At 32.1% G+C, this 25,062-nt stretch overlaps 9 protein-coding genes across 24 annotated transcripts in view; 5 read left to right on the top strand and 4 right to left on the bottom strand.

The window, feature by feature from the left end:
- Positions 1-43: 43 nt before the first annotated feature.
- LOC111429139 (RIC3 acetylcholine receptor chaperone) lies at positions 44-7,025 on the bottom strand. 8 transcript variants are annotated; one of them, XM_023064959.2, is made up of 11 exons: positions 6,675-7,025; positions 6,077-6,394; positions 5,777-5,913; positions 3,405-3,551; positions 3,209-3,353; positions 3,057-3,077; positions 2,596-2,723; positions 1,626-1,817; positions 1,111-1,276; positions 824-945; positions 44-757 (listed from the first exon to the last, which is right to left on the bottom strand). In XM_023064959.2, exons 1-11 carry the CDS (start codon positions 6,886-6,888, stop codon positions 272-274), a joined length of 2,076 nt encoding a protein of 691 aa, XP_022920727.2. In that variant the 5' UTR covers positions 6,889-7,025; the 3' UTR covers positions 44-271. The 8 variants fall into 8 exon arrangements, with proteins under 8 accessions (XP_022920727.2, XP_022920729.2, XP_022920734.1 ...); XM_023064961.2 differs by lacking the exon at positions 2,596-2,723 and adding an exon at positions 2,184-2,266 and having other exon boundaries at positions 6,675-7,023; XM_023064966.2 differs by lacking the exon at positions 6,077-6,394.
- Positions 7,026-8,280: 1,255 nt separating this feature from the next.
- Positions 8,281-9,064, bottom strand: LOC111429144 (dynein light chain Tctex-type-like). Its single transcript, XM_023064970.2, has 2 exons — positions 8,976-9,064; positions 8,281-8,913 (listed from the first exon to the last, which is right to left on the bottom strand). The coding sequence occupies exon 2, from the start codon at positions 8,906-8,908 to the stop codon at positions 8,555-8,557; it is 354 nt and encodes a 117-aa protein (XP_022920738.1). The 5' UTR covers positions 8,909-8,913; positions 8,976-9,064; the 3' UTR covers positions 8,281-8,554.
- LOC111429141 (cyclin Q) lies at positions 9,051-10,899 on the top strand. Of its 2 annotated transcripts, none has more exons than XM_071197337.1 (3): positions 9,051-9,102; positions 9,511-9,808; positions 10,188-10,899. In XM_071197337.1, the coding sequence occupies exons 2-3, from the start codon at positions 9,587-9,589 to the stop codon at positions 10,725-10,727; spliced, it is 762 nt and encodes a 253-aa protein (XP_071053438.1). In that variant the 5' UTR covers positions 9,051-9,102; positions 9,511-9,586; the 3' UTR covers positions 10,728-10,899. The 2 variants fall into 2 exon arrangements, with proteins under 2 accessions (XP_071053438.1, XP_022920736.1); XM_023064968.2 differs by lacking the exon at positions 9,051-9,102 and adding an exon at positions 9,285-9,510 and having other exon boundaries at positions 9,569-9,808.
- Positions 10,900-12,868: 1,969 nt separating this feature from the next.
- On the bottom strand, positions 12,869-13,540 carry LOC111429162 (NADH dehydrogenase (ubiquinone) B14.7 subunit). The gene has a single exon (XM_023065000.2). It carries the CDS (start codon positions 13,472-13,474, stop codon positions 12,932-12,934), a length of 543 nt encoding a protein of 180 aa, XP_022920768.1. The 5' UTR covers positions 13,475-13,540; the 3' UTR covers positions 12,869-12,931.
- Positions 13,541-13,732: 192 nt separating this feature from the next.
- On the top strand, positions 13,733-15,444 carry LOC111429161 (F-actin-capping protein subunit alpha). Its single transcript, XM_023064999.2, has one exon. It carries the CDS (start codon positions 13,939-13,941, stop codon positions 14,800-14,802), a length of 864 nt encoding a protein of 287 aa, XP_022920767.1. The 5' UTR covers positions 13,733-13,938; the 3' UTR covers positions 14,803-15,444.
- A 1,184-nt stretch (positions 15,445-16,628) lies between these two features.
- Positions 16,629-17,645, top strand: LOC111429165 (glutathione S-transferase 1-like). Its single transcript, XM_023065002.2, has 4 exons — positions 16,629-16,849; positions 16,964-17,164; positions 17,219-17,386; positions 17,442-17,645. Exons 1-4 carry the CDS (start codon positions 16,709-16,711, stop codon positions 17,592-17,594), a joined length of 663 nt encoding a protein of 220 aa, XP_022920770.1. The 5' UTR covers positions 16,629-16,708; the 3' UTR covers positions 17,595-17,645.
- Positions 17,646-17,719: 74 nt separating this feature from the next.
- Positions 17,720-19,514, top strand: LOC111429215 (cyclin-dependent kinase 20-like). Of its 2 annotated transcripts, XM_023065065.2 has the most exons (6): positions 17,720-17,968; positions 18,021-18,093; positions 18,491-18,679; positions 18,733-18,972; positions 19,038-19,265; positions 19,319-19,514. In XM_023065065.2, the coding sequence occupies exons 2-6, from the start codon at positions 18,052-18,054 to the stop codon at positions 19,463-19,465; spliced, it is 846 nt and encodes a 281-aa protein (XP_022920833.1). In that variant the 5' UTR covers positions 17,720-17,968; positions 18,021-18,051; the 3' UTR covers positions 19,466-19,514. The 2 variants fall into 2 exon arrangements, with proteins under 2 accessions (XP_022920833.1, XP_022920832.1); XM_023065064.2 differs by having other exon boundaries at positions 17,720-18,093.
- Positions 19,481-23,125, bottom strand: LOC111429214 (uncharacterized). Its single transcript, XM_023065063.2, has 4 exons — positions 20,787-23,125; positions 19,978-20,381; positions 19,677-19,921; positions 19,481-19,625 (listed from the first exon to the last, which is right to left on the bottom strand). Exons 1-4 carry the CDS (start codon positions 21,081-21,083, stop codon positions 19,570-19,572), a joined length of 1,002 nt encoding a protein of 333 aa, XP_022920831.1. The 5' UTR covers positions 21,084-23,125; the 3' UTR covers positions 19,481-19,569.
- A 29-nt stretch (positions 23,126-23,154) lies between these two features.
- LOC111429185 (Down syndrome cell adhesion molecule 4) overlaps positions 23,155-25,062 on the top strand; it is a 117,081-nt gene continuing 115,173 nt past the window's right edge. For all 7 annotated transcript variants that reach the window (XM_023065034.2, XM_023065033.2, XM_023065035.2 and 4 more), the window contains exon 1: positions 23,155-23,294. In XM_023065034.2, coding sequence (XP_022920802.2) covers positions 23,228-23,294 — 67 coding nt within the window. In that variant the 5' untranslated portion in view covers positions 23,155-23,227. The remainder of the gene's footprint in view (positions 23,295-25,062) is intronic.

Below are 25,062 nucleotides of genomic sequence, written 5' to 3'. Positions count from 1 at the left end.
GGTCACTATACTCAAAAAAGTCGTATAATAAAACCCTGCGGAATCAACGGTGGTTATATTTATTGTTTTCTAATAAAATTGGTAGGTACTGACTAGAGGATATGATCACATATGGTAAAATATAACAACAGATTACGACCACTCTTCACCTAAGATAAAATTAATTCTCGGGTAAATAGCACACGTTCAAATTTTAATATCACACGGTATAAACTGGAGTCGTTATGTTCTAAAATTAATTTACTCTATGGGTAAACTATTCAGAACACTATTACGAAGATTGTTCTTTTTGTTGGCCACTTTTGTCTTTATCGGTGATTTCACTTTCTATGTTTTTTTGCAAAGAAATATCTTCAACAACTTCACTACCTTCTTCAACAACATTTTTTTCTTTTTCTAATTTTTCTTCAAATTTCTCTTTGCCACCTTCTTCTTCATCTACTTCTTCAACTTCTTCTTCTTCAACTTCCTCTTCTTCAATTTCTTCATCTGCAATTTCCTCTTCTTCAATTTCTTCTTCAACCTCCTCTTCGTCATCTAATTCTTCTTCTTCCACTTCAACTTCGACCTCATCTTTACTTACATTGTTTTCTTCAACAACGACGAAATTATTTTCAATAACATCATCGATTTGGTTCTCGTCATTTTGGCCAATTTCTTCGGGTTCATCAAAAGTTGATATGTGATTTACATCTAAATCTAAATCGTGTATCCTTTCTACTTCATCGTTAGCATCTTCATCGTCGGTTCCTTGTTCCTAAAAACATTACGATTTTTTTAACATTATAAAGTTAAAGCATTATTAGTTAGTCAAAACACTTACGTCTGAAACTTCGTGTTCAGCTACTGTAGCACTGCTCGCCGTTGTATATTTGGATTCTTCAGCATCTTCGACGGCTTCTTCTCCAGTTGATTCTGGTAACTCACCATTGTTAGTTTCAATATCTGCATAAATGAAAAAGAAAAATTATTCTTAATGTGCAGAACAATGAAGAATAGAGAGCAGCTTGTGGGGATTATCAACACACACTATAGTAGTACTTAAGAATTCAAAGAGTAAAATTGAAATTTTGCAATTTTGTTATTGCATAGTATTTTAGTTAATTTTACCTTGATCTTGTACATTATCCATACTGATAACAGAAAGAGTCATTTTTCCTGCAAGTACAACAGCTGGATCTGAAGTTGTATCACTTGTTGTTGATTGTGTAACTGTTGCGTAATCGGTGACTAAAATTTGTGATTGAGCAGGTAAAGCTCCTTGGAGATAAATTTCCTAAAAAAGATTGATTTAAAAGAGGTCATTAAATAACTTAAAAATGCTAAGCTTATAATGGTTCTACAGCAAGATATATACAGGCCGTTCTCTAGGTGAAGAACTAAAAAGAAAATTAACAATTAAGATTATGGAAGAAAAAGAGACATTAAGGAGAATCTTTGAATTTTTTTTTTATATTATTATTTCTTCAAAGATCCTTTATAATGATATAAAAGAAAATCGTCCATAGGATCTCTTTAATTTATGGTTAGATGATACGAACGAAGAATAAAATTGATAAACTGAGAACAAATGGGCGACGACAGTTCATGCACAGAGCGTTTTCGTGGCGATTCTTCGCCCTTACTTGAGGGGGCGCTACTTCAATTTTTGGAACCGGGTGTGACATAACCGGTTCGCCGGGTTTGGTCCATTTCTCGCCTCCTTCGCAGCTTGCCGTCGTTTCCATGCCAAGGACTTTTACGGACGCCTGTTCTTGGTCCTTGTGCACGGTTCCATTCATCAGGTTACCGTTAGCAACGTTCCGATCGGTTTTCGCCTGATAATGGAACGGTTTTAAAGAAAAAAACATTTTTTGGGAGTTACGAAGGCTCAAAGAAAAGTGAGTTTTAGGAAAGATAGGCAAAGATGCTAAGAATTCAAAAATAAGTTACAAGCCAAACAAAAATAATGTTAATTAATAGTTAGATTTTTATAAATTGGTATTGGAAAAATTATATAAATCTTTTTTTATTTGTAGGTGTAATTTCTTGGTTAATATTTTACGGGGAAGATACGCATTTTATTTTTAATTTTTTTAACAAATTTAAATCGTTTTTAATTGAGTGACCAATTTAAAATGTGTATCTTCTTTGAGCACAACAACGATAAACTCTTTATTTATGTATTGGTAACATCTTGTTACCTGATTTTTAACCTCGTTTGCTTTTCTTCGTGCTTCAATCTCCTCGTTTACCTCGTCGAGCAGTGCTGACATCGCATTTACAACTACACACAAAAGAAGTAGACTCTACTAAAAATGCATATAACGCGCCTCACAATCAAAAAAAATCAAAAATAAAAAACCATCAAATCGCATTTTCCAACCCTTTACATTTAATTTAAGGGAATTCTAACAAAATAGCTATTAGACTTTTTATAGTCGTTGTAAAATCAAAAAAATCAATAAAAAAAGGAAACTAGTTGTAATAAAAAAACTATTTTCGTGGAATAAAAATGGTTTGGGAGGAAAGAGAAAAAAAACATGCAGAAGCTAAGCTTGTTTTTTTTTTGAGGGTTTGCAGTGCTGTGCAGGAGGGATGAAAACCTGGTCACACCTGGAGGACCAAAGGGACGCGGGACATTTGATGGACGACGCGTTCCATCGCTCTTTCCGTTTCCTGAAGGCGATTCCTTAGCTGGTCCAAATCTGTTATCGGCCGCCGACATCCACCATTACATTCAGCTTAGGTGTGGATGGAATAGGCAGAAAGAAACGAAAAATTGTTAATTAATATGTGGAGCGTTGCGGGCATCCCTCCTGCTAAACACTACCAGTGATTTTATTTTGTCGAAGATTAAGAACTTATTTCACAATTAATCAGTTCTTAAACTTCTTCAAAAATGTTAAAAACAAAAATAAGTAAAAGAAGAAAAAACCACATGTAGTTTTAATGATACTGTGTAAATGAGTTAAAAAATTTCCTTTTGAAGTAATCAAATAAAATAGAAAAGGATGTAATCAAAAGTAATAACAGATAGAAAGAAAGAGAGTTAGTTGGGTTCAAATGCAACTTACTTGCGTCACGTTCTTTCCATCCTTAATAAGCACCAAAAAGAAAAGAGTATAATAGCTATATTGTATGTTTCTTTATATCAAAGTGTTTTAACGTGAATCAAAAGAGTACTTATTTTAATAACCCCCAATTAAGAAATAAATCCTAAACTTACCAATCCTTCCGGTTGGATCCCGCGATAATCTTGGTTTAAATTTGCATCGTTCATTCTCAAAAACTTCTCTTCTAAATCTGGGATCAGGATCGACTGGTGGATAAAGATTTCCACGAACACCAGTATTTTCACGTTTAAATATCAACTAAAAATTAAAAATATTCAAAATAATTCTAATTAATTTCAAATTATTTACCTTCATTAACGTGTAAGTGAAGAAAATAACAATACCAATGGTATAAATTGGCATCAAAACTCCCATTGTGCTTCCACCTTTCTGAGACGGTGGAACAACATGTCCTGGACCACCCATTGTGGGGCGCATGCCTGGTACAGGACCCGGCTAAAAAAGATGGTTTTGAAAAAAAAATTTAACAACGATGTTTTCTCCTAAAATGATATAACGGGTTAATAATATCTTCACTATTAAGATGTTATTAAATTTTCTAAAAATACATATTTTCTACTTGAACGATTTTCGATTTGGGGGAAATATTTCCAATCTAAACTTTCGGTTAAAAATAGGTTCATTCAGGATTTTAGAATTTAGGATTTACGCAAGATCGCTTTAAATCTTTTTCAAGTAGTAAAGATTGTAAAATGTTTGATCTAAAGATTTGTATATAAAAGTTAAAAAAAAAACTGTTTATGAAAGGAAAATAGAATACTTATAATAATAATAAAGTTTAAAGACGTTTTAATAAATTAAAATTAATAAGAAGATGCTTTAAAACGGATTGATTACTTCATTATGGTTAAAATTATTATGTTGAAAACATGAACTTTTGGCATCTAATTAAATATTTAGTTTACCAGACGGCGACAACTGAAAATAGAATTACATTCAGCTAAAGACTATTTTTGTGAACGCGAAATTTGTTGAAGCTGGTTTGTTCTATAATTTCGGTTGAGATTTAGGCGTAAATTAATCGTTTTTAGTCCAAAAATAATTCGAATTGCTCTCAAATTAGAGAAATTAAATTATCAAACAGCGATGTTTCATTTAACCCACATACGGTTAATCAAAATGGAACAATAGATACATGTACAATAGATGATTTCCCAATAGATAAATAATTGCGTATTGTGTCTATGGTAAATTAAATCCCCATTGATTTATTTAATAATAAATTGTTGAATACTGTGTTATATTATTTAAAACATTTTAACTTATAAAAAAATGTTTGACTCACACATAGAGAGATTTTTTGGCACAAAATCTTATTTTCATCCGACCTTAACGGATCTAACAGAGTAAATCTCTACCTTTGCCAAGTTCATCGGTGCGACTGTTACGCGTTAAAATAGATAGATTCAAGCAAAGTTATCGAAATTTAAACGTGCGAACATCCAAAGCAAATATTTAGCGGGCATATAACGCACGCTGACCTATTTAGGGTGACTCGCTAATGTTATTGCAGTTTACTCCCGATTCGAAGGTCTAACTTTAAAATCCTGTTTCTTTGATCAATAATCGTTAAGATTTCACTACATAAAATTAGAATATTTTTAATAAAAACTTTCAAGTATTGAAACAATTTTGGAATCAATTTCGTATTGCTAGTGAGGTTACTATGTAGTTTAGTTGCTTTGGGGTTGGATTCGTTTGCTTTGGCAAAAACTTTGAAGTATTGAAACGATTTTGGAATCAGTATAGCAAGGAGATTCTACCTTCTCTTTTTACAAAAAGTCTCTAAAAGTCATTTCTACAAAAATGACAAAACAGCTGGGATCACGAACGAAGGAGATGATTATTTTGTAATCGTATTGCTAGTTGGGTTACTATGTAATTTAGTTGGTTGGGGTTGGAATTCGTTTGCTTTGACGATGGGTTACTGTGCTGTTGCTTGCTGATTTTTTCATTTAATTGTTTTTATATCTTTGAGGTTGGGATACATTTTGGAAGTTTACTTGCTTTGTAGTCGAGTTATTTTACGATTGACTTGCTTTGGAATTAGGATGAGTTACTTTATGAGAGAGATGCTTCGTTGACTTGTTTTGGCAACAAACTACTTTGTAATTGAATTGCTTTACGGTTGAGCTGTCTTTTTCATATACTTCCTTTGTAGCTGAGTTTCTTAACGGTTAACTTGTTTTTGGGTTGGATTGGCTTGCTTTGAAATTAGGTTACTTCATATTCAAGTTCTTTAGATGTTGGATTACTTTGTAATTAAGTTGTTGTGGGGTTCGCTTGCTTTGATGATTCAGAAATGTAATACAGAACTTTATATGAGTTCGCTTTGTTCTTATTTTAAATGAAATATATTATGTGTGTTATTAAAAATAAATTTGACCTTATTTTAATTAAAGTTATTAAAGATCAAAGGCTGACATTTCGTCATAAATTTACATAAGGACCTCTTTACTTCCTTTTATACATATTGTTTGAACGTTTGTAGTTGCACCCTTTTTTTTTAGTTTGCGTTCTCGAAAGTCTCTGATGTTCTTGAGTGACGGGTCGGAAAAGTTTTTCTTTCTAGTCGACGCGTTACGTAACACACAAAAAGGAATGACGAGGAAAAGGATGTCGGGATTATTAGACAACTGACTGCAAACGGTCACACTCACCCTTCCTTCCACGGTCCTGATATGTTTCCTCTGCATTTGTGCGCTTCCCTGCGGCTTTGGAATTGCACTACCCCGTTCTCTAAAAGCTGGGTGAATTATTTCCGGTCGCATATTCGGTGGTCGTTCTTGTTTTATATCTACAAGAAAATACAATTAATAAAAATATATTTCTTAATCATTTTTACGTATAACATCTTTAATTTTGTGTTATTTTTGTTATTCACAATTTTTTTAAAACATTTTTTAGTTAGTAGAATTAAAATTAACATTTTTTTTTGCCAAACAGTTTTTTTCGCTTACTATCTGTGTAATTGGTGTTAACTTTATGGCCAACACCAAGTCGCCAAGGGGACACTCCAAAATGATACTTGAGACATAAAGAACCGTTTAATGAGCGGAGTTCGTTTAAAATCTGCTTGATGGTCCTGCCGAAACGGATTTGTTCCTGCAGGACCCCGGAGATGTCGATGCCGCAGGTCTCCAAAACCTCTTTTCGACACCGATTCACGATTTCTTTGCCGGACAGTGGACCTTTCGATTGATCGATTATGCTGCTGCATAACTCCGACATCAGTTCTATAGTATTTACGTCTGTTTCGGAGAAGACGTAACAGCAACCTAAACGTAAATTAATACAGGAAAATGGAAAGGTTTAAAACGTCTAAAGGAATAAAAATAAAATAACTTATAGAGGTACTAACTTGAGTTGAGTTAATAGTGTAGATAAGGATTATTTATTTTACGATCCCTGGGTGATAAAATTCTTTATGTGTGGATTTTGAGAACATATATTTAACTCTTTGCCAACCCGTATATGTATTTATAAAGTTGCAAACTGCTCAAAATATCCCCTCCCATTCAACTCTACCTTAATATTCAAAAAGAAATTAAAACATACCTTCTGCTTTATCTCTTGCATTAGGTTTAATGGCTTGATTAGCATTTCCTACCAACATCGGATAAAAAACTTTCGGCCATAAAACGGCAAAGCATCCCACAACGATAACGACCACGAGCATGGATTTCTTCGGGGTGATATCGTCGGTTACCGTCTGGTAAGCTCTTCGGGGGTGAGAAGCTCTCGGAGCTTCGGCGGTCGTAGGTCCATCCATTGTTATATAGTTTATTTAATCGTTGTATTTTATTTTTTTTTTTTCGAAATTTTTAAAAATTAAAACGTAAACACACACACGCACGCGACTACTACTTCTTGCTACTACATCGGTTCGGACTATAATAAATGTTTCTGTTGGCGACGTGGCAGGACGCCCAGTCCTGCGTCCCGAAATAATATCGACGCCGACGTCGAGGACAAATTGGCGGCTGCGCAGGATATTTTATATGTTAGTGCAAAATTTTATGTTATTAATCAACCTATTTGAACATAAATGTTAAATTATATACAATGTAACAAATAATGATATTTAAAAAAATATGCCATATTTATAGTGGGGGATAGAAAGTATGTGTTAGCAAGTAGATAGGTGTTGCTTAAGGTAAAAAAGATGTTAACAGCTAAATTGATGAAGGAGTTGGACCAAGAGAAGATTTAGATGGAGCTAATATTTCCAATAAATTTCTCAACTTGTAGTAACTTGGCCATGAAACAGATCTTTAAAGATAAAGTCCTTAGTGTTGAAACCCTTATTTAATGATGTCCACAATTTTATTTAACTAATAAATTTATCGTTTTAATACACATCTTTCTTTTTTACACAGATTTAAGAACGTTGATATTTCCCTTTTTTCCAAGATGTTGGGAAGGAAACTGGGAAATTTTCAACAATACATAATATAATAACATATCATCAGGAGATTTAGTAGGTATGAATTTTGAGTTACATGTATTCTTTTAGTTTTAATGGGATCTTCATACTGCCTATAAGAAGAAAGATGTTCTAACTACCCCATCTCTTTGGTGGTCTTCCTTGTCGACGTTTTACTTGTGGTTTTCATTCCAGTATGATGTGGGCTATCCTATTCATGTCCATTCTTTTTATGTGTTTATAGCAACCCCAAGCAATGGTGAGAGCATAGGACTCTCACCATGTCTTCAATTCTTTCTTACATGATTTTGAAGTGTTTTGTCAGCTGTAACTCTCAGCAATTTCATAGCTATTGTTTTCATAATACTTTTTGTTATGCTGGTATAATAGTACTATTCTTCTATAGAATGTCTTATAAGCTTCCTGAGATTGCAGTCCCTTTATTAATCTGGCTCTGGAGATCCTTTATTAAGTTCTGATGATTAGCTATGTTTAAGCCAAGTTACTTAAACTGCATCACTTGCTCTATAAGTAGAAGAAACAAACTTCACTCACTCCAAGAACAAATTAAAAACACTAAATTGAAATAGTTGGTTATATTGAGTCACAACTCTAATAATAAAATTAAACTTACAATGGATATATTTTAAACTATAAAAGGATAAGTTTGCTAAAGGATATTGGGTTGAGGTAATAAACTGATATAAATTTGTAAATTAATAAATAATACAACCCAAAAACCCTATTAGCATATCACTTTTTAATAAAAAAAAATCAATTATCAATACTTACAACTTGGAAATATAACACATAAATCATCCAACATCTTTTTTACTTTAAGTATTACTTCGGTCACATTTTGATTAAATGAGATAAAGAAACATGTAATTTTAATACTTAAATATCAAAAAAAAAAAAAACTTTTGTAAATTAAATTAAGATAGAGACTTAGAATGTGGAAATTAAAAAAAAATACTTTTGCCTATTAATAATAATAATAGCGACATAACATTTAGATAGCTAAACCGTACACAGATACGATGCAAAACATGGTTTTATTCTCCCAACGTACAGTGCAGCTTCCGTCTGTGTTGTTGTCCCAATAACAAGAACTCGCCGTATGCAATCCAGCCCCATTTTTCTGCATTATAGTGCAAGTGACAATGTATTTGTAAGGTTTCATTAGTTTAGTTAATGCTGATGTGCATGCTTCAACTACAGCCGTGGTCCAATTATTTACTTTGGTTTGCTGATACGCGTTACCCCCAATAACCGTTTCGATGGCATCTTTTATAATTTTACTTACATCGTCAACAACGAACTGTCCTTCTTCTTGTACGTCTTGCTCGATATTCAGCGTTTCCATTGGTTCTACAAATAAGTGAAAAAACATGTACTTATAAAAGTTGTTTACTTATAATTATATTTTTTACAGTTTTTTTTAAATAATCCTCGAAAAATAGGTGATAACCTAGAACATTCTAGGTAAAGGTGACAGTTAGGTGACAGTTGAATGTCAAAACGGGAAGTGAATGTCAAAAAAGAGTTTAAGTGGAAGGGGTGATTATTTTGAATTAATTTATTTGATTTCCCAAATTAATTTATTAATTATTTTTGGGTTATTCAATATTTAAGTTATTTTTTGTTGGAAATTCATTAATTTTTTTAATAATTAAAAATAAATTTGTTAAATTAATATTCGGAAATGATTAGTGCGCATGCGTACATTCACCGACCAATGAAAAAAAACACGTTTTACTTCAATACACAACACGAGAAGCACAACTCCACTTCTTCTCCGACAAGAATTTGAACGGTTTATTTTCACTCAAACTCTATTGAATAATCGACGTTGCATCCATATTTACACGAAACAACTTTCCCAAATTTACTTTTTCGTCAATTTTACCAAAAATCCTACTTACAAAATAAATACTTTATTATCAACAGAAATATCTTGTGATACAGGTATGGGGAACCTTTAACAAATCAAGAAAAGATGTTTAATCATTTTCATCTAATTTAGCTAAATCAAATATTAACAATGAAGGACGTTATCGACGTTATGGAGCTTCAACGAGAGAAGACTAGAAAAGTCCAACCGCTTGATTATAGAAAGTTGGATTTTGCTGGTGGTTTTACCCCGGCAAGATTTATTTTCGAATGTGGGATGAAACTCCAGGGGCAGCCACTTACTCTTGCCACAGCTGCTATTTTAATGCACCGGTTTTTTAAGGAGGTTGACCAAAGCAATTATGACCCGTTTGTAAGTAACCTTTTATTAAAATTATTTATCTCTACTCAATGTGTTATACAAAATAAGTTGACCTAATTTTTAAATATTTATCAACAAAGTTAAGCAAAAAAGTGCAATTAAATTAATTGATGATTATTGTAGTTCTTGTAATTTTGCCTTATCAAATAACCTTTGATCACTCAATTAAGAAAGAACAAGGAAGTGATTACAATTTTGGTATTGATTTCAAATAAATGTTATTAAATATTTGATAGGTATATGATTTGATTAATTAAATTTTTGGTTTAATCATTTTTGTTGTGTAAGAATTCATTTAATATATTACCAATTATTCTTACCTAATCTAATTCTATGATTCATTTATAACACCTATTTTTGTATTTAATAGTTAATAGCTGCTTCAACACTTTACCTGGCTGGAAAAGTTAAAGATGATCCTTTAAAAATCAGAGATATAATCAATGTAACCCACAACACCTTACACCGTGGAAATGGCCCCCTGGAAATTGGAGATGAATACTGGAATATGCGAGATGCAATAGTTCAAGCTGAACTCTTAATAATGAGAATTTTAAAGTTTGAAGTTTCAATAACCCATCCCCATAAATACATGTTACATTATTTGAAATCAATGGAAGGGTGGATAGGTAAAGAGCAATGGAATGCTGTCCCAATCGCAAAAACTTCCGCAGCTTTCCTTCAAGATTTCCATCACGACCCGGCCATTTTAGATTATGGCCCTCAACATGTTGCGATTGCATGTATTTCTTTGGCTTTGCAATGTTATGGTGTACGTTTACCTTTAATAGAAGATATTGATGATGAACAATGGTATTCAGTTTTCGTTAAGGATTTGCAAAAAGATAAACATTGGGAAATTATGGAAAAAGTTATGGAGGTTTATAACAAGGAACCTCCAACATCTTAAATTGATTAAGATTCAGTGCGACTTTTTTTATGTTCTTGTTTTTGTATCTCACTTTTTTAAAAAAGTATTATGATTCATTTATTTTCATTGAGGAAATGTATTAATTGGTTACATTGTAAATGCGGAATTCTTTCTGTAAAATTTTGTTGAAATACATATTTTACAGCAAAAATTAATTCTTTTATTATCTACTAAAACACTACATGAATTTTTAAGCTATTATTGCTTTACAATATGTTTCAAACAATATATATTGTTATGACAATAAAATTTAGTCTTCTGTCAGCAGTATTTGGTCTTCAAATATCAATATAGACTACAATGTGTTAATTAATTATCGTACCCGACGTCATCATTGCAAGTATGCAACCAATATCACAGTACTGGTTTTGCAATACGCAAATCGCGATGTTGGTTGCATACTTGCAATGATGACGTCGGGTACGATAATTAATTAACACACTGTACATACTGATATCAACCAGCGATAACAAGACTTCTGTAAGCACTATCCAATCTTCTGACAGGTGGAATAGTCTTCTAGAAACAATATCTAGTCCTAAACAGTCTTCTGCAAACAGTATCTAGTTTTCTACCAGCAATATATAGTCTTCTACAATATCATACTATCTATTCTAAATAATATCTAGTCTTCTGGTAATAATGTTTAGTCGTCTGTCAGCAGTATCTAATCCACAGCCAGATGCTGTTCAAATGGAGATCAACAATGTTTTGTCTTTAATAGAAGTATTTAGTCTTGTGATAGCAGTAAACAGTCTTCTGCAAACAGTATCTAGTTTTCTGTCGGCAATAAACAGTCTTCTACTGGCAATATTTTGTTGCTAGTACACTAAATACAAAATGTTGTACAAAATTGGAAAAATAATTTGCCTTATATCTTTAAATATATCTATTAAAAGTATATTAATCTCTACCACATTTATGAATTCAACGCTATCCAGCTTGGAATACGAATCTAAATCTATGACCATATGACTAGAAAATCTAAATCCTTAAAATTATTTATTATTGTGACTACTAAGTTTAATCCGCGATAAAATCTTTTTTCGCATAGAAAAGATAGTCCAGAAAATAGACAAATTAAAGGCTAATTTTATTATAATCACATAATAGGAAATAGATTCACATAATTTCGCTTATGTAACACTTCTTCTTAAAAAGTTAAAAACACAGGAAAAAAAACCTTTTGTGGTTTTTCTTGTGAAGCAATTACTCTTTATGTGTTAATTCTTCACGTTTGACGTTCATCTTAGAGTATATAAAGAGAGTAAAAAAGATGTTTAGTTTTAGGTTGAGTTCAGATTCAAAATGAATTTCAAGTTGTTATTGTTCTTCCTGTTTATGTTCATAAACGTTTCAATGGTTTTTACCCAAGGAAAACCTGGAGTATGTCGAAAACCAGCTAGAGGCGAAATTGGAACGTGTGCTTTTCAATGTGGTTCAGATCAACAATGTGCTGGAAATAAGAAATGTTGCCGTAATGGATGTGGAGGAACAAATTGTGTAAACCCTATGTAAAATTAACAAAATGTTTATTATATCAATTATATCTTTTTAATCTTTTTTTGTTAATTATATCATCATATAATGTGAAATAGATTTGCATGGATATGTAATATTTTATTTTTAAAATGTTTTATTAAAAATCTACATAAAAAAACTGTATTTGTTCACTTTAAACAATTTCTTTATCTGATCTAAAACATAGAAAATACGACGCAATTACATTTGTTGTTCTAATTTTTCAAATTTAAACATTCTTCTCATTGTATATAAAGACAGCAAGAAATGTGATGGTTTAGATTACATTTCAAAAATGAATTTCAAATTGTTATTGTTCTTCCTATTTATTTTTATTGAAGTTTCAATGGTTTTTACCCAAGAAAAATATGGCGAATGCCCTAAAATACAAAAAGGCGATATTGGAATATGTGGTATTCTATGTTCTTCTGATAAGGAATGTGATGCAAATAAAAAATGTTGCCGTACTGCATGTGGAGGAGCAAGCTGTGTAAACCCTATTTAAGAGTCTTCATCAAACTGTATATTATATCAATACTATTATTAAATACAATAGTATGTTGAATCTGTAAATTTTGATTTAATGTAAAAATAAAAAATTGTTTTAAATTGAATATTTTTATTTACAAATAATACTACATACGTAATATTTAATTAAATACTTATTCTCTTCCGGTAGTCCAATTTCTTGGCCTTTCCTTCATTAGAGTCCAATCCATTTTGGCAACTTGAACTCCACCATGCATACGAACGATATTTTCAGGAACAAGTTCCCAACCTCTTTCATGTAAATCTTTTCTTACAATAGCTAAAAATGCTAAACCGGCAGCCGCAGAAAATCCAGCAACAGCACTTCTTCGCCAAGCCCCAACGAGTCCTCCAGAAACAGCTCCTCCGAGTCCCCAATTCCAAATATCATCCTTCTTTCTTTGCTGTGCCGCCAAATTTGAAGTTATAACGAAAGTCGAAGCTATTCCGACAAGTGGTAAGGTGATAAATGCATATCTACCAGCAACTTGGGTATAGGATTTGTGTTTTTCAAAGCAAAGAACGTCCGCCGTTGATAGAAAAATTCCCGTAAAGAATGCGGGTTTAGCGACTAACCATAACTTTTTGAAGAGATCTTCTCCATCGGGTGTATCAAAGTAACGGTATCCTCGTTCTGGTGGTTCTGGACCAAATACTTCAAGCCGTTTATACATCATTTTTGATTAATTAAAATTATGTAAGGTTGACAAGTTGGGAGATTTTGACAAATGTCAAAATATAGGTTAAGTTTGTATTTTAATTATATAAAGATAATAAATAAATGCAACATTAATTAAAACGATTATTAAATTAGAATTCGATGTAATTACAAATTTTTAATAATTAATTTAGTTAATTAATTTGGTAAACTTATTCTTTTCATTCCTGTGAAGTTAGTTACTGATAAATAAAAAAGTTCCTATACTTCAAGGATAAAATTGAATGGTTTATGCTGATTTACACAATAAATTACATTTTAACTTTTTAAAAACGTTTATACATGGAATTATAGAAATATAATTATAAATAGTACAAGTAAAAGAAAAGTGAAAATTAATCAGTAGTTTATCTAGTGTTTTTTATCTTTCAATGAGTCATATCGGGATGTTCCGCGGCGACTGACAAGTCAACCCAACCTAAAATGGCGACTGACGGGGAAGAAGTAATAAGTGATCAGGAAAAGGTGCGGATTGTTTCCGATTTTATCCTACATTCACCCCCCGGCGAGTTCAACGAGGTCTTCAACGATGTACGAAAGTTATTGAATAATGATGACCTGCTGAAAGAAGGCGCGAGTAAGGCTTTCGCCCAATACAACAAGGAACAGTTAACTCCGGTTAAAATCGACAACGCCGACCACTTGGTGCTTATTACCGAATACAACGATTTAGGGAATAATAGATTCTTCGACCCACGCAGTAAGCAGTCTTTTAGATACGACCATTTGAGGAAAGATGCCTCCGATTACCAACCATACACTCCAGACACAACCTCAGAACCTTGGAGAGCTGCTCTCGATACAGAATTTATTGCATACACCAGGGACCATTATAAGGATGGAGTTTGCAGTGTAGTGGGACGCCAATCTAACGGAGCAACTACACTTTACGCTTGTATAGAAGATCATCAATTCCAACCGAAGAATTTTTGGAACGGTAGATGGAGATCACAATGGACTGTAACTTTAAATGGGACAATGGCTGAAGTAAGAGGTATATTAAAAGTTCAGGTTCATTATTACGAAGAAGGTAATGTACAGCTTGTAAGTTCCAAAGAGATCAAAGAATCAGTACCAATGACTAGTGAGTCACAGATGGCAAAAGAAATTGTCGGGATTATAAAAGAAGCTGAGAATACTTATCAGACTGCTATTTCTGAAAATTATCAAACCATGTCAGATACCACTTTTAAAGCATTGAGGAGATTACTACCTGTAACACGTACCAAAATTGATTGGAATAAAATGGTATCTTATAGTATTGGAAAAGAGCTGAAGACGCAATGATGTGAGGAGTCTTAAAATAATATTAATAATAATAATATTGGGTTATTCGAGCCTTCCTTGTTATCGCTTAGAAGAGTTGTGTAAATACGCCAAGGTCTTGTTAAGTTTAAACTTTGAATGTAAAATACGACCTACAGAAACAATTTATTTTCAGTATTATATTATATGAGACAACTTTTAAATGGTAAGCTTGTGTAAGATCAACTATTGATTGATTTGTATAGCCTAACTTCAAATTTCGTATTTAGATTAAGATTAAAGAAAAGAATGAAATTAATTAATTCAAAATGAAAACTATTTTACATTCATTGGTTAATTGGCAGTACAGGGATAGAGAAAAATATTAGGTTTTCGTTAAGTAGAATACCCCCTTTTTCTTACTTTTAATTATTTACATTCTTTAATGGAATTTTGTATAACTATTATTAATTAAAGTCAATTAATATATTTGTAATATTTCCTATATCTATCCCTGTTCATGTGCAATAAAAGGCACAAGGTAACAATTTTTATTTTGCTTAATTTTTATTTCTTTTTAGTTATTGGCTTTTATTTGTATTCCTTTCCTATCCTGTAAAATAAACAAAAAAATAATTAAATAAAAAATCCTAAACTATTATTAATAAAATTGTATTTATGTAATTTCTCCTTATGCATTACATTTATTTACAACAAAACTTTATCCATTTTTTTTTTGTTATATGTAAGTTTCTTTTTTTCTATTGGCATCCGCTGTCCTTATATAATAAATAATTTATATCTTGTTAGAGTCAAAACGTTGTATGAGTTATTTTTAAATAAAAAATCTACAGAATAAATATAAATGTGTATATTTGCACACTTGAAAATATCGCTTATCTATTACTCACTTTTGTGGAAAGTATGAGGAATTAATAATTTAAACTTTTTGAGATAAATCTACTGGAGTGGCTTAGTCAACTTTCTTACTTTTTTATATGGTGTTGATAAGCACTTCCGGCTAGTAGTTTGAATAAAAAACGTTTACATCTATTTCAAAAGCAAGTTTTGGATCTATTAAGAATCGATTTTATGATAGAGATTGACCTTCACTTGTGTATCCCAGGCAGCCCAGTCGTTGCAATTGGAGCAGCAAATTTGTCTTAAACAAAGCAAATACTTACTTTGTCCCACATAAAATGCAACATGTTAATTTAATTTGACATTACAGTAAAACCTCGATAACGGTCAATACAGGGAACGCAGATAACAAATAAAACTAGACTAACACTAGACCTAGAAACATTCTGTTTAGCTGTTCCTCTCCCCAGAGATGGAGGTTTTCATCTCTGGGTGGATCGATTTAGAAGATTACAAGCAAATTGCGCTTCGAGCATAGTTTATTGTTGTTATTCTAGGTCTATAAAGATACATCAAATTGTATCATATAGTCAAATCTGATCAATATAGATTGATGGATGTGTCTAGAAGCTAACAAATCTGATTACTGAAATCTTACAGTCCACATTTGTCACCCTTGTCTTTTTTAATTTTCAAAACTTGAAATATTTAAATTTGACGTTCCATGTTTTAACTTAAATTAATGATGTATAGATGGCGATATATTCAATAAAAAAATAAAAATAATTTATAATTATTTAATCAATTTCTATTCTATAAATAATTAAAACATCCCATTTTAATTTATTATCGAGAACTTTATTTAATTTTCAAAAACAACCCAATCTTTAATATTTATGAATTCAAATTATAATCTTTTCCAAAATATAAACAGAGCAACGAGTTTTTATTAATAAAAACATATTTATTTCAAATAATTTAAAAAAATTATTGCATTCCGTTACTTTCTAACTGTAAACAGTTAAAAGACCTGCTTATGATACAACCATAACGGTGCATTAACCTCCGGAGCTAAATAATTCAAGAAATGGGTGTAACTATCTACCATTTTCCATGGAGTGCACCTTCGAGGGCCGCGTTATTAACCGCCAAAACATTAGGAATCGATGTGGATGTGCAAATTGTTGATTTGGTAGCGAAAGAACAATTAAAATCCGACTTCTTAAAGGTGAGTTTTTTAAGGTTAGAATTATTTTGGTTTTGTCGGTTGGCAACTATGTTGAAACAACCTTTACGTCATATTTTTGGCGGAATATTTGAAAAGCTCAAATTTTCTTATTAGATAAATCCCCAACATTGCGTACCCACTTTAGTTGATGGCGATTTTATTTTATGGGAAAGTCGCGCTATTTCAGCGTATTTAGTTAATTCTTATGGAAAGGATGATAGTTTGTATCCTAAAGACATAAAAAAACGTGCTGTTGTCGATCAACGTTTACAATTTGATTGTGGAACATTATATCCAAGAATAAGGGCGATATGTGTACGTTATTATTTTAAAATAAATGAAATAAATTTTGCATTTAGATTTTTGTAGTTTCCTATATTGTTTTTGGGTGAAATTGAAGTTCCTGATGAACTTAAAACAACCTTAGATGAAGCTATAGGTTTTTTGGATGTTTTTTTGGATGGAAATAATTTCGTCGCTGGGAATTCTCTTACTATAGCTGATATTGCATTGGTTGCTTCGCTTTCAAGTATTGTGGTATGCGAATTGTATATATTAATCTATTTTTTAGTTGATATAACGATTTTTCTAGGCTGTTGGATGGGATGTTTCTGCTTATGGTAATGTTTCTACTTGGCTGGCTAAATGCTCTTTGGAAATTCCTCATTACTCCGAAATCAATCAAAAAGGAGCTGATTTATTTGGAAAGGCGGTGAAGAGTAAAATGGCACCGGGACAAATTTAAATAAAAAATAATTAATTGTTTAAATAAAAATAATTTTTCTATTCGACAAGAGAGGGCACTCAATTATTTTTTTTTAATCAATTTTAATTTGATTTAATTTTTTTAAATCTGTTTAACTTAATTTAGTTTTTAAACAATTTCTGTTTATAACAATTAAAAATTTTATTTATTTTTATATGAAATCGAATTTGAAATTGATAAATACGATTTTGGATTAGTTTCCATGGTAACGATGTTTGGATAATGTAAACTCAGAAATGTCAGTGTTAAAAGTAAAACTTTCAAGTGAATTATCTTCGATTAAAAGAGCTAAATGAACAGATATAAAATAACAGGAAGGATTGGGCAAGGTGCGCATGGATATGTAATGAAAGGTATTGATAGAACTACGCATAAAGATGTAGCATTAAAGAAGCTTATTATTAGAACACTTGAAGAGGGTATTCCAAAAAATATTATGCGAGAAATCATGGCTTTAAGTGTTCTTAAATCAGAATATGTAAGATTTTCTTATTTAATTTTTTTCACTTATAATTAATTTTGAGTCATATATTTTATTTAATTTATTGATCATTGATGGGAATAGAAAAGAAAAAGGAGGAAACGATGAAAAACTTACCGGTAATGTATGTGAAATTCGTTAGATTATGTTTAATAGAAGATCTGACAAGATAATTGTATTAATTTCATAATTTGTTAGGTTATGTCGCCACAGTTTGTTGTATTTCAAATAATTCTGGTTTTTGTCACAAGATGGCACTGTTTAACATCTCTAATTTTTTTGAATTTTTCATTCATTTTCGGTAATGTTTGGCATTTCCACAAATTTATTTATCATACATTAATTATTACATTGTCATTTTACAGAAAACTTAATATAAATCATTTTTTTTAAGATTGTGGAGTTATTAAATGTAATTCCTCATGGCATGGGATTAGTTCTTGCAATGGAATACCTTCCGTCAAGTTTAATGCATATCTTAAAAGATAAAACGTTACGATTAACGATCCCTTTAGTAAAGGCATACACAAAGATGCTCTTGTTAGGCGTCAGTTTTATGCATGAAAATAGTATTATGCACCGGGTAAGCGCTCCGAGTTGGTCCGTTCTCAAAATTAATCCTCGAACATTTTGAAGGACCTCAAGCCGGCAAACCTGCTCATTTCGAAGGATGGAGTCCTGAAAATTGCCGATTTAGGTCTTGCGAGGATATACGCAAAAAACCAGAGTGATAGACAATATTCTCATCAAGTAGCTACCAGATGGTATAGAGCACCGGAATTGTTATATGGATCGAGAAATTACAACATGGGAGTTGATGTATGGGCCATTGGTTGCATTGTTGCTGAAATGTTGATTAGAAAACCTTTATTTCCGGTATAAAAAAGTTAAAATTAAAAAATTAAATTAATTAAATCGTATTATTTTTTTTCTTTGAGTAGGGAGAAACTGATATAGAGCAATTAGCAATTGTATTGCATACCTTAGGAACTCCAACTATTGAAACTTGGCCTGGATTAAAAAATTTACCGGATTATAATAAAATTGCATTTGCTAAAACAGCTGGGTTAAGTTGGAAAGAGATTCTTCCGCGTTTTGATTGGTATATTGTAAATTTTGTGAAAGGATTTCTTCAATATGACTCTAACAAGAGACTTAGTGCTAAACAGGTAAATTTTTTTATTTTTATTAGAATTAATTTTGAGTTAATTTTGTCTTTTAGGCGTTAAATCATACGTTTTTTATTATTTCTCCTTTGTGCTGTAATCTGGATGACATGCCTAAGCCACAAGATATAAAATCTGAAATTGTCCTCGATAGTGATAGTGATATTTATAGTGATTTTGAAAAACTTATTAGTGGTTTTTAATAATTTTATTTTATAATCGAATAAAAACAATCATATCAAGTAAGTAAAACACCTTTCTTTTTATTCCTACTCATTCTATTAAATATTTTGTAAATCTAGGAAATCTACAAAGTTGCCTTTTTTGAATTTCGACCCGATGAAGATCCACCAACACGATCCTCTACAAAGAAAATAATTAATCATTTCATTTTGACATCTTAAAAGTTTTTACTCTCATTCATATTGGTACATTTAAGTTGGACTTCGTGTAAATCTTTTAATTGTTGCCCAGTGTGTTTTAATTGAAATAATTTTTCAACCGATGTAAAAATTTCCTCCGAGCTTACAGCGCATTTATCATCGTTGTTTGATGAAAGAAATTTATCTAAATTAATCTTTTCTTCTCTGTAATCTTTCAACATGGATTTGTAGTGTTTTATTAGGTCTAAATCTGAATCTGGCCCATATTTAACTTCTCTAAAATAATAAATTAATAAAATCATTTGTTAAATTTTGAATTTCGAATTAATTACCTTCCAATTAAGTATAATAAATATTTTTCGTACGCATCATTATCTGAGCTATACCCGTGTTGTTTTAAAAAATGCGAAAACTTCGCCATAATCTTCACAATAAATTCTCCTTCAGCTTGATATTCCGTAGCATTTTCATGCAACCTTTCCAAAAACACCTGTCTTTTCTCGTTGTAATTTCCTTCCAGTTCTATATCACGAATTTGTTGTTCCGTTTTTCGTGTAAGATATAAAACGTGCATATGTTTAGAAAAATGACATGAACATTTTTTGCAGTAATAATGCGCGTTCATTGCAGCGCAATACATTAATTCTGGGGAGCCGATTATATCTCCAGGAATGTTAGTTAAAGAGCAAGGATCGTGACATTTTTGTTTATAATAATGTTGTTTTTTATTATTTTCCTAAAAATTTTATTTTGAGTATTAGGGTTATAATTTGTGTCGACACGAAACATATGTCGAAACAGAAATAACAGATAAAACGTGCACACGCTAGTGGTTATTGGTTACAATTACGAACACGTTATTGGTGTTTTACAGTTTTTCAATGCCCTTGAACTACTAATGGAAAAAAGGGGTAGGAGTTGTCGAACACCTGTGTTTTCTGAAAGCTTTTTGGTTTATCGCGTGATTCATAGTGAAATATTGCTTAAAGTTGAAGTAGTTTTCAAGCTAATGTGAAAATCTAAGAAGAAAAACTCAAAACGATTTGAACTGATTTTATTTTTAAAAGCGCTATTTCTCTAATTTTGCTATTTTCTACATCTACAGATACTAAAATGTGCAAAACTTTATTTATAAACGTACTGAATAAAATTCACAACACTGAGCACTTGTACAAACAGTGATGGGTTGTTTTAACTCGTTCAATTGAAGACAAATCTTGGGCACAAATAAATTCTCCTCGATTTTCTCTTTCAATACACAATTCTCCAAAAATTGACTTTTCTTATGAATTGCAGCAACGTTCTCGTTTATCAAATCGATTACATCCGCCAATGGTCTTGATAATTGAACGATCCATCTGTGCGCTTCTTTGTTCTTCGTTAAATTTCTAGCTTGGTTGGCGATTTTTTTCGCATCCGCAACAATGTGTGTGAACATTGCTAAGCTTCGACTCTTTAACAAGTGGCGTGGCGGAGCGATACCGTCGCCAGGTGAACGGGGTGTGCGTGAGAACCACGCCGTGTGAACATAAACGGAGCGGTGCCAAGAACCTATAGAAACACGAGCGAATTGGTGGCCCCAGAGTTTAATTGATTTTTAGTTTTGATAGGCGTTTCTTTTAGTAACCCTTCAGTTCGTAAGGAGCGAGTAATAAAACTTTTTTAATGAGGTTGCATTGATGGATAGAGTAACCTAGGTCGTAGTCTTTTATTGGGGGGGATTTAGTGGAATAGGTCTTTGAAAAACGAATTGAATAAAATCAATTTTAATGACTTATAAACCGGAGTTATTTATTATTATTATCATAATTATTTATTTTTAATGCCTTTATAATTATTGAAGTAATAATTTGAAAATTCAGTGAACATGAAAATAGGTTTCTACATACTGCTGGAAGTATACTGGATACTGTCATGGATGCACTACATGACGCTACATGCTACTAGTAGCAAACTAGATATTGTTAATGAAAGACTAGACACTGCTAATATATGACATCCTACTACTCATTGTTGATTACATACTGCTACAGAAGCCTACATTCTGATGGATTAAGTGAGGATCACCTTTAGAAGTAAGATCCTTCTTAGTGAAGACTAGACACTATTGATACAAGACCAATTGTTGAAATATTAAGAAGCTAAGATTGTTCTCTTAATTTATCTTACGATATAATCTGAATTAACAATTGCATAAATATTTGTGTGTTTTAGCCATTTAGGTGCGATGGTTCAGGATATTTTAGATTTAAACATACACACGACACTACATAGGTATAGTTGGTAATCACATTGGAATTGGATTACCTGATGATGGTGCAAATGGCGCCCCAGTGGATATCGATCAGTGTCATCATAAAAGCGTAATAGAGCACATAAAAATCTAAAGTGTAATTAACAATGAAAGGTTTTATGTCCTACCAAACACCATATTCACATTTGGATCAATTAATTTTCAAGAATTGTGAGTAATAATTTCCAGATTATGCAAATTACTACTATTTTTATCACGTTATTTCCAGGCAATTTCAAGTATTCATGAATTAGTGGAACTACAAGTTTACATGTTACTTAGAATATTTTAATTATGGTAAATTACTTTAAAATTATTTCAAGTTCTTTCTATTCATTGAAATAGAATTTAAGTTTTTTTCATTTTTTGTTCTACTCAACCTAATTTCTTTTATTTTTCTAGGGAATAAAAAGATCCTGAAAACCGAAGAGAGCATTCAATGAAAAATTCCGAGGATCGCCTTCGCAGGCTCGACCGCCGGAATTTATCATTATCAAGTAGCCCCTGCGGTGTCTCCGACTACATGATCGGACCATGACCGGAGCGTACGCATTCGGGTTGAGAAACGACTACAGCTACCAACCCCACCACTTTGCGCTCCCCATTCAACCGACCTCTCGTTGCTACTCTCTCGCCACCACTCTCTCCTGCTACCCTCTCGTACGCTCTCAGAGGGCACAAGAGTACGAGTACGTACTAGCTACCAGAAAACCCAAACAGTGGGAAATACAAATATTATTCAACATTAATATATTATGACATAGAAGTTTTAATAATATTCTTGAAATTGTATGAATAATTAATCAATTCAAAATGGTTAACACATAGAAGTCTTGGATCATACATATTTTATCATACATATGTAGTGGATGTTAGAAATCAACCTGAATGTATCTCCGTACACGTTAAGATGGATTGGATTCGACGATGAGATTATAGTTTATGATAATGCGTAATAAGGAGTGATATGTTTGGACAAAACCTCATGGGGATGGATCCAACTTATTGGGGTTAGTTGCACCCTTATGGTATTGAATGGTAATGTAGAGTTTTAGTATGATTTATAGGTGACATATCATTTCTTAATATTTTTGGTATCACTGTAACAAATTTCTATCTCGCTCCCAATTTAATAGTAGGGTAGCGCGCGCATCGTGCTCCCGCATGGTAGACGACGGGGATGGTGTCGGCGTCGCCGGCGCCAGTTCGCGTGTGGACGCCGCGCGTTTAGTGGTCTAGATGGTGAACACGCTGACGGTTATGACTGTTTGAATGGGCATGGGACAAGTATGGTCAGTGCCCCGAGACCATGGTGCTTCTGCTACTGGTGGACTGCGCTCAGCGTCTTCTCAACAGGTGAGTACGTCACCATGCCGTCGTTAACGTCGACCATCGATTGCGGTCGAAACGCACGGCATCCGCGGAATCGATAGCTGGGAGCCGGTTGAAGCGTCGCGACAACCACGTCTCGGACCTTTAAGCAGATGAAAGTTTTTTTGTGACCGAAAGGGATAATTCATCACCAGTTTTGGGTCACATCGATTTTATTCGAAGTTATCTCACGTGGAAATCATATGATTGAATACAAATTTAAAAGTTTTTGACGAATTGGAAGTAATTTTTTATTTTTGATACATCCAACGCATTCTCAAAATCATTTTAATAATTTTAAACATTTTATTACTAATGTAATAGAATTTGTAATTGTAGACTAAGTAAACATAGACTAATTGAACAATTTTGTTTACAACTAAACAGAACAAACTGATTCAGCACAAACAAGAACGTTACTAATGACCAACCTTAATTAACAAATATAACTGAATTGAGTTTAAAATTTAATAAACTTACGGATGTGTAACTTTTCCATTTAATTTTTATATTTCTCTCAAATTAATTAAGTATAAAAACTACGTTAACATTTTGGTGGAGGAGCCGGGTCGGTTGTACTATAAACTCAAGATTACATAGTGCATTTAAGATGCATCCACGGTAGCGAACTGTACGATTCCTGAATGGTAATGTGAATCAGAGTTTACGGTCTTTTATGGCTCACAACTTTCTCGGATATAGCACTGTATAAGATATATGTACTCAACGTTATTCGAGTACTAGTATGTTTATTAAAAAATATTATATAAGACTCTCGTAGTGTTCTCAAACATTCCATTGCATATATTATATATTATTTTTGCTTAAAATTGTTCAATCAGTAAAGTGTTGAAGATAACATTGAAGATGATTCTGATGTGTGAAAAATTTCCAACCTGTTTAATCCAAGCTTTATAATTTTTGATATCTTCTTAAAATTCTTTGAAATACTCTGAAAATGTTAATGAATCTTAAAAATTCTTTAAAATTTTTGGGATATGATTCGAAATCTTTGAAAATCCGTGATTATCAAGAGAAACATTTTCAGAATTCCTGAAAATTAGAAATCTTAAACATATCTTGGAAATTCTCCAAGAAAGCATGGATATTTATCGAAAATAATAGTCTGGAAAACTTAGAATATCTCAAAATCTTAAGTAAATTTTAAAAAATTTTCTGGGAATGTTTGAGAACACTACGAGAGGCCTTGAAAGAGAGGTTGCATCTCAAATAAATCTTTTACAACCCGCACAAACTCGAGAAGTCTTCAAATTACAGAAAGAAACGTATGGAAGTAGACTTTGGAATGGAAGGAAACCTTTGTGATTATATTTCGAGAATCCTTAGAAAGTTGGATGAATCTCCAGAAAATTGCAAAAACGCCTAATCACTTTTTGGAAATCTTTAAAAAGCTCAGAATATGCTGAAAACTATGGAGAATATAATAGAACATTTTGAAATACTCTGACAATCTTGGAAATTCAGATATAGTCACAAAAAATCCCAAATATCTCAGATATTCTTTGAAAATCTTTATAAATCGAAGTGCTTGGAAATCCCTAAAATTCTAAGGAAATGTGTAAGTGAATGTTTATGTTTTTTAATTCCATTCATTTCGTCCTTAATTATTTTATTAACAATCACCATAAACTCGTCTCTTTCAGGTTTCCATTTAAAGAAATTGTCCTCGGCATGATACAGAGCAGTATATTGTTTACAGCTGATCTTGCCGAGCTTTTGATCACATTCGTTG

The sequence above is a fragment of the Onthophagus taurus genome, chromosome 7 (assembly GCF_036711975.1).
Source record: "Onthophagus taurus isolate NC chromosome 7, IU_Otau_3.0, whole genome shotgun sequence".
NCBI lineage: Eukaryota > Metazoa > Arthropoda > Insecta > Coleoptera > Scarabaeidae > Onthophagus > Onthophagus taurus.
Note: the sequence above shows the minus strand (reverse complement) of the source record. Positions and strands in the feature narration are given on the sequence as shown.

Coding starts and splice junctions, on each gene's coding strand:
- LOC111429139 (XM_023064959.2), bottom strand. CDS start 6,888: ATGGATGGACCTACGACCGCCGAAGCTCCGAGAGCTTCTCACCCCCGA. Junction 5,914..6,076: donor TAACACCAATTACACAGATA/GTAAGCGAAAAA, acceptor ATTTTCTTGTAG/ATATAAAACAAGAACGACCA. Junction 1,277..1,625: donor TTGAAGTAGCGCCCCCTCAA/GTAAGGGCGAAG, acceptor AATCTTTTTTAG/GAAATTTATCTCCAAGGAGC.
- LOC111429144 (XM_023064970.2), bottom strand. CDS start 8,908: ATGGAAACGCTGAATATCGAGCAAGACGTACAAGAAGAAGGACAGTTC.
- LOC111429141 (XM_071197337.1), top strand. CDS start 9,587: ATGAAGGACGTTATCGACGTTATGGAGCTTCAACGAGAGAAGACTAGA. Junction 9,809..10,187: donor AAAGCAATTATGACCCGTTT/GTAAGTAACCTT, acceptor TGTATTTAATAG/TTAATAGCTGCTTCAACACT.
- LOC111429162 (XM_023065000.2), bottom strand. CDS start 13,474: ATGATGTATAAACGGCTTGAAGTATTTGGTCCAGAACCACCAGAACGA.
- LOC111429161 (XM_023064999.2), top strand. CDS start 13,939: ATGGCGACTGACGGGGAAGAAGTAATAAGTGATCAGGAAAAGGTGCGG.
- LOC111429165 (XM_023065002.2), top strand. CDS start 16,709: ATGGGTGTAACTATCTACCATTTTCCATGGAGTGCACCTTCGAGGGCC. Junction 17,165..17,218: donor CAAGAATAAGGGCGATATGT/GTACGTTATTAT, acceptor AGATTTTTGTAG/TTTCCTATATTGTTTTTGGG. Junction 17,387..17,441: donor CTTCGCTTTCAAGTATTGTG/GTATGCGAATTG, acceptor CGATTTTTCTAG/GCTGTTGGATGGGATGTTTC.
- LOC111429215 (XM_023065064.2), top strand. CDS start 17,908: ATGAACAGATATAAAATAACAGGAAGGATTGGGCAAGGTGCGCATGGA. Junction 18,973..19,037: donor TTAGAAAACCTTTATTTCCG/GTATAAAAAAGT, acceptor TTCTTTGAGTAG/GGAGAAACTGATATAGAGCA. Junction 19,266..19,318: donor AGAGACTTAGTGCTAAACAG/GTAAATTTTTTT, acceptor TTTGTCTTTTAG/GCGTTAAATCATACGTTTTT.
- LOC111429214 (XM_023065063.2), bottom strand. CDS start 21,083: ATGTTCACACACATTGTTGCGGATGCGAAAAAAATCGCCAACCAAGCT. Junction 20,382..20,786: donor AGTGTTGTGAATTTTATTCA/GTACGTTTATAA, acceptor TAAAATTTTTAG/GAAAATAATAAAAAACAACA. Junction 19,626..19,676: donor ATGTACCAATATGAATGAGA/GTAAAAACTTTT, acceptor TTTTCTTTGTAG/AGGATCGTGTTGGTGGATCT.